Source organism: Nematolebias whitei, chromosome 23 (genome assembly GCF_014905685.2).
Source record: "Nematolebias whitei isolate Nwh7 chromosome 23, NemWhi1, whole genome shotgun sequence".
Taxonomy (NCBI): Eukaryota; Metazoa; Chordata; class Actinopteri; order Cyprinodontiformes; family Rivulidae; genus Nematolebias; species Nematolebias whitei.
Genome location: NC_056520.1, coordinates 16,604,457 through 16,611,199, shown reverse-complemented (window position 1 = coordinate 16,611,199; position 6,743 = coordinate 16,604,457). Strand labels below are relative to the sequence as shown.

Genomic DNA, 6,743 nt, shown 5'->3' with positions numbered 1-6,743 from the left:
ATCCTGAAGACAGAGACGCTGAAGGTTCTAAAGACGGAAACCTCAAGGGCTCTAAAGGAGACCCTGAAGACAGAGACGCTGAAGGTTCTAAAGACGGAGACCCTGGAAACTTTAAAGGCAGAGATCCTGGAAACTCTAGAGGGCCCACACTCTGGAGGAGCTGCAGATGATAAAGACAGTGATGGTAGCACAGAAAGCTCTGGGGACTCTGGAGATTCAACCGGCAACTCTGGGAAGTCTGCAGATTTAGCCAACAGCTCTGGGGACTCTGGAGGTTCAGAGGGCGACTCTGCAGACTCTGGAGACTCAATTGGCTCTGGAGTTGCGGTTAGCACTATCGGCTCAGGGGGCTCTGACAGCACTGGGGAGCAACAAGAGATGTAATCCTGGGTCAGCTCACCTCGCTGATCCCAACGAGGGTTCCAGAACTAGGGACAGAGAAGTATCCCGGGTCAGGACGTCATGATGTCCTCCGTTATAAAATATCCTCCTGACCTCTCAGGTTTGGGGTAACTTGGAAGGCTCTTGTGAAGCCTTGAATTTGCTAGTTTATCACTAGTACACCAGAAGGGTGACAGTGCAGGAGCCAAAAAGAAAAAAGGTTGCCTATGAATCTGTTCCCATCGTTTGTTGTAAAGTGCCGTTCAAAAGAGTCAAAGGACACACCGCCAATGCTGCCCTATAGATGTAAATAAGTGAAGAACTAGTACCAGTGCCTAGAGTTGTATTCGGGCCCAAAATATCTGATCCGACCCGGCCCCAGCCTGCAGTCATAATTTCCGAACCCCACCCAACCCGACAAATTAACAGTAATTACAGGTCCGAACCCATAAAAAAACTGACATTTTTAATTAGTTATTAACGGTCGGGAACGCGCAGCTGAATAAAAGCGGCACAGCTTCAGAGCTGACGGGGTGTTTGTCGTTTCATGGCCATAAAAAAGCATTTAAACCCTGCAACTGCCTGTATTCTTCTGAATTACTGAGACACGCGGACAGCTCTGACACATGCGCCTACTTTGGGATCGCAACTGTTTGGATCATCGGCCGTGCGCGTCTGCCGAGTGCAGCGGCTGAATGAACGCCCATTTGGGCGATGGATCGCTGCCTGGCAGTACAGTCCCATCTGAAGCTTAACTGAACTTTTTACCTCTTTCAAGGCCGGTCAGCTCACGGTGTAATGGCCGCATGCAGCTGGTGATAGTATGGCAGGCCATGTTTTCATATAATTGGATCGCGGCTGATCCTGACCTAATTAAAAGCCCGCGATCAGCCCAGCCTGCCCATTAATCACATTATAACAGCCCAGCCCTAATCTGGGTCGGTCCGGGCCGAGTTTTGGGTTCGGGTTAAAAATGACAGCTTTACCAGTGCCCCCTGCCCCATCCCCCTCACACAATTTTTTATTTAATAAAAATTATTTAAACAATTGGAAAACACACAGAACTAAGTGTAGACTGAAAGTTATCTAGTTTGATAATTTGCATTATTTGTTATTAGGAAATTCTCGGTGAAGCAATTTTTTTTGGGGTGGTGTTACGCCAGAAATGTACGAATATATTTGCATAATTTGATCTGTAAATTCAACCCTGTGCACCTTATTCTTGTCTTTAAAAACCAGCAGTGCTGTTCACCAAAGTCCATGCTCAATAATGCAGGTATAACATCCAACAATTTCCAGTCAGGTCATCTGGACGGTTTCTTTGTTTGTGCCGAGACATTTTGCCTTCCATCCAGAAGGCTTCATCAGTCTGAGGAAACACCAAACAATATTGCTTCTCCCCCAACAGCTCACTCCAAAGTTTGAAATGAGCTGTTGGGGGAGAAGCAGTTTTGTTTGGTGTTTCCTCAAACTGATGAAGCCTTCTGGATGGAAGGCAAAATGTCTCGTCACAAAAAAAAAAAAGAAACTGTCCAAATGACCTGACTGGAAATTGCTGCACCAGTGTTGTTCATTTCACCACTGACAGTGTGCTGTGGTAGTTGTAATGAAACAGGACTCAATGGTTAAACTTTAGTCCCTGTATCTGTTCCTCTAAACCTTGACTCTCTTGAGCCACATCTTAAGCAGTTTCGAATCTTGGGATGGTTTTAGACTCTGACGTTAAATTTAACAAACAGATTAACTCTGTTCTGCAGAAAAACTTATTCCAGTTAAGGCAGATAGCTAAACTTTTTAAGTCCATGTTGACCAGGTCTGACCTTGAAAAAAATAGTCCACATATTTGTTACAACTCGGCTGGACTACTGTAACGCGCTTTATGTTGGGGTCAGTCAGGTGTCCAGCTCGTTCAAAATGCTGCAGCTCGGTTCCTAACAGGAACACGTAGGTTTGAGTGTATTTCACCGGTTTTGTCCTCCCTTCACTGGCTCCCTGTGCGTGTCAGAATTGATTTTAAAATTCTCCTGTTGACATTCAAGTGCCTAAATGACCTTGCACCCTCATATCTCTCTGAGCTACTTCAATCATATGTTCCTTCTCAGGCTTTGAGATCATCTGGTTTTGGCTGTACCAAAAGCCAGGTTGAAGCTCAGAGGAGATCGGGCTTTTTCCATCAATCTGGCCCTCAACATTGGACACTTCAATCCCTGCTTTAAAATCTCTCCTAAAAACACCCCTGCATTTAGTGACATTTAACACAGTGTGATTTGATTTACCATCTCATTGTTTCTCATTGTTTTTATTTTTGATGCGTTTGTACGGTGGCCCTAAAGTGTAAATGGACAACATTTGAAAAAAACGGAATTGCATTTGAAAAAAAATATAAAAATAAATCACAACCAAAAAAAAAAAAAACGGAATCACATTTGAAAAAACGGCATTACATTTGAAAAAAACAGAATCATATTTGAAAAAATGGAATTACATTTGAACAAACGGAGTTGCGTAAAAAAACAAAAACGGAATCACATTAGAAAAAACAGAATCACATTAGAAAAAACAGAATCACATTAGAAAAAACAGAATCACATTAGAAAAAACAGAATTACATTAGAAAAAACAGAATTGCATTTGAAAAAAATGGAATTACATTTGAAAAAAACTGAATCACATTTGAAAAAATTTAATTACATTAAGCCAAACAGGAAGGTTTTTTTTTTTTTTACTTTATAAATAACAGCATAAAACTACAAAAACTTCCTGTTTTACTTAATGTAATTCCGTTTTTTTTCAAATGTAATTCTGTCTTTTCTAATGTGATTTGGGTCACTTCCGCTTCGGCCACTTCCGCTTTGGCTTAATGTAATTCTGTTTTTTCTAATGATGTTCATTTACACCTTAGGGCCACCGTATTTTAATTACATGTTTGTTTGTTTTTTCTTTAATTACTGCTTTGATCTTATTGTTAAGTACTTTGGTAACAGCTGCTGTTTTAAACGTGCTTTATAAATAATTTTGACTAGTCCAGTCGCCAATCAGGTGTTTTAATGGTCGCTTCACAGCTGCGCCCTCTAGCGGCAAGAAAGAGGAACAACACAACAAAAACAGAGCGGGTCAATTTATTAAAACCTCATTTAGCTTGAAACTCGTGCACAGGACGAGTGATTGGAAACAACGTTTTCTGACAAAGTTCTGGTTCTGGACTGAAACTAAACTCAAAGACGTGTGAAGGTAATCAGTGCATAAACGCAGACCTACCTTCAGTTCTGCCGCACACGGTCTCCTCCCGCAGGATTCCCCGCAGGTGCACTCCGGTTTACACGCGCACTCCACCAGACAGATCTGCTCCCGGGACCCGCATGCTGGCTCCGACCCAAACCCGGACCGGTTCTGGGGCGACTTCGAGGGGAACATATCGCTTTCTGTCTTATCTTTCCAAGTCAGCGTCGGAGGGCAAAAGTCCAGAAAGAGCTCTGCCCGCGATGTAAGCACGAAGGAAGCGCGCGACGCCATGAAACGTCATTTTTTACGCAATAATCTGCGCAAAAAAACCATCAGCTTCATGAAGTGAGCGCATTAACGTAAAGTAGCTATTTTTCATTAGGAGCAAAAAGTTACTATTTTAAATTTAACATGAAAAACGTGAATTTTTACAAATTCACAATAAATCAAATATATCTACACAACGATTGCTATTTGTAAAATGTTACATATGTAAATATAAATGTTCTGTTTTCTCACTTAATAAATTATGTACGGAAGCACATTACTGCCACCTCAGCCAAAAAAAAAAAAAACCTTACAATTTTTAGGATGGTGTCCATATTTTGATGCATGAATAATATAAAAAAGTGCAACCAAGATGTAAATAAACGTTGCAGCTGCTATGAGCAGCTCACTATAGTAACCATGGTAATAAAACACCTGTCACTCCCTGAAGTTTACGACGGAATTTTATGGCCACGCAAAAAAAAAAAAAAATTAATTAAAAGCCATAAAATTACAAGAATAGTCGTACGAGAATTTTTTTTTAACAGCTTTATTTTCCACGAGTCGGCTCCACGACGTGACCTGTCAATCAATCCAGTAGGCGTGTCAGCAAATGACCAATCCGAAGCTAAATGAGTCGTAATATTATCTTAACTCGGACACGATAAAGCAGTTTACTACATTTTAAACTGTGGTAAAATGAAGAATGTTGAGCATCTTGTTAAGTTACGGAGCATTTAGTTTCTGATTGATCATTTGCTGACACGCCTACTGGATTGATTGACAGGTCGTGTTGCGGATCCAACTCGTGAGAAAAAAATTAATAAAAAAGCTGTAAAAAAAAAAAAAAGTCTCGTACTTTATTCTCGTAATATTATGGCTTTAAATTTTTTTTCTTAGCATGGCCCTAAAGCTCCGTCATAGAATAAACAGACAGAAACTGACTAAAAAGCCTCAAACTGCAGAAAAACTGTCAGATAAAGTCTTGAACCATTAGCAGCAGATCGATGGTCCCGATCGCAAACTTTTTGTTTCTGCAGTTTTCATAGATGTGGGATGTTCAAAACATTCTTCCACTTCTGTAAAAGTATCTAAATATTACTTAATTGTATGACACCTCGAGTGTGCAATCTGGATTCTGGGGATATTTAAGCAAAAAAAACCCCAAAAAAACCAAGTCCTACATGTAGGACTTGTGGCTCACCTATGAAAAATCGGCTGTTAAAGTAAAAGACCAAAATGTCTTTCAACAGATTTATTTTTATGCATCAAGAATCATGAGTTTCTTGGCAGAAGTTATGATTTTTAGCCTAAAACTTCTTCAAAACTGTTTTAAAAAGTCATGAAAAGGCTTGTTCAGACACATGAAGTCAAACATTTTGTGACTTTAAATAAATGTTCCTGATGTAAATTAACTCCGATGTAGAGCTCCAAAGAGTGCCCAAAACCCGTTAATCTCGTTTTTCCAGCACTTTTCTTGCTAATTTTATCCACAGTGTGCAGGTCGCAGCAGTACGTTTAGAGAATTTAAACATTTTCTCATAAAGCTGAACCAGATGCAGGAAATGTTTGGACCAGAACAGTAATGAGGGTGCGTAATTGTATCCGTACCTTGCCGTTCGATTCGTGCTACTTGCAATTTATTTTCACGTTTTATCAAATTATCACATTATTTGTGTACAAAATACTTTTCCAAAATGTTCTTTTGTGCTTAAAAATAAAATAAAAACATTTAATAGCATGAAAAATAATGACAACTTTATAATTTGTTTTTGTTGTGGCATTGATGCACTTCTGTACTTTTATAATATTACCAAAATAAGTAATATTCATAGTCTTAGACACAAAGTTACAAAAACTTTTTTTATTGATTTACTTTAGAAGAATCTGTCCACATGACCTGACATATCTTTTTTTGTGGTTCAGAAGACTTAACTTCAAAACAAAAAAAATTAACAAATCAATATTTTATATGAAGAAAGTAGCAAATCTGACACTAAAATAAAATACACGACACAAAATCTAACTAAAATAAAAGGACACACTGCAAGAAAAAACATTTTTTAAAAACATTTTAAATTAATCAGACGCATTTTTTTTTTTTTTAGTAAATGCATAGAAAATCTAAAGGCACAAATTATTTCAAAACATTATTTTAATTAATAAACTCCAGCCTTATTAGATTTTAAAAAATCTTTTTGTTTTTTTTATAAAACCGTACGTTGGTGTAATTTTCGAACAGATTTTTTTCTTGCAGTGTGTCAGAAGGAGCGACAGGAGACGGGTCTCAGCGCTGTCGGTCCCAGCGCCAGATGGAGGCGTCGTCGCACACGGCAATCAGGATGCTGCTGTCGCGGCTGAAGCTGGTCTGTCGGATGGCCGACGTGCACTTGGGGACCGTCAGTGTGGTGCACCTGTGGAAAAAACAAAGAGCAAAGCTAACTAGAGAAAATGTGTTGCCTGCAAAAATGTAGTGTGGATGCTTATCGCTGAAGAACTTGCTGAAACAGCTGAAATTAGCTAAAAACATGCTGAAATGGAACAAGCCTAAGTTAGCAGAAGAAAGCAGAAAGAACACATATTTGCTGAATTAGGTTTAAATCAGCAAAAATGAGCAGAAAAATTAGTAAATCAGCTAAAAAAACTGAAATTAGAAAGAAATAGCTGACAATTAGTTGAAATCCAGAAAGAAGCTTAAGTTACCAGAAGGAAGTGGAGAGCATAATTTTGCCCAATTAGGCTGAAAGAAGCAGAAATGAGCACAAAAAGTGGAAATTATCTGAAAAAAAAAGCTGAAATTAGTAAAACTCAGCTGAGAGGTAGCTAAAAAAAACAAGCAGAAAGAAGCTTAAATTACCAGAAGTGGAGAGCGC

The 6,743-nt window shown here is 39.1% G+C and overlaps 2 protein-coding genes across 3 annotated transcripts in view; both read right to left on the bottom strand.

Moving 5' to 3' along the window:
• Window positions 1–3,888, bottom strand: part of atp7b (ATPase copper transporting beta) — a 37,820-nt gene extending 33,932 nt beyond the window's left edge. The window contains exon 1 of the mRNA XM_037696491.1: window positions 3,640–3,888. Coding sequence (XP_037552419.1) covers window positions 3,640–3,795 — 156 coding nt within the window. The 5' untranslated portion in view covers window positions 3,796–3,888. The remainder of the gene's footprint in view (window positions 1–3,639) is intronic.
• A 2,074-nt stretch (window positions 3,889–5,962) lies between these two features.
• eed (embryonic ectoderm development) overlaps window positions 5,963–6,743 on the bottom strand; it is a 13,430-nt gene continuing 12,649 nt past the window's right edge. For both annotated transcript variants that reach the window (XM_037696696.1, XM_037696697.1), the window contains exon 12: window positions 5,963–6,284. In XM_037696696.1, coding sequence (XP_037552624.1) covers window positions 6,158–6,284 — 127 coding nt within the window. In that variant the 3' untranslated portion in view covers window positions 5,963–6,157. The remainder of the gene's footprint in view (window positions 6,285–6,743) is intronic.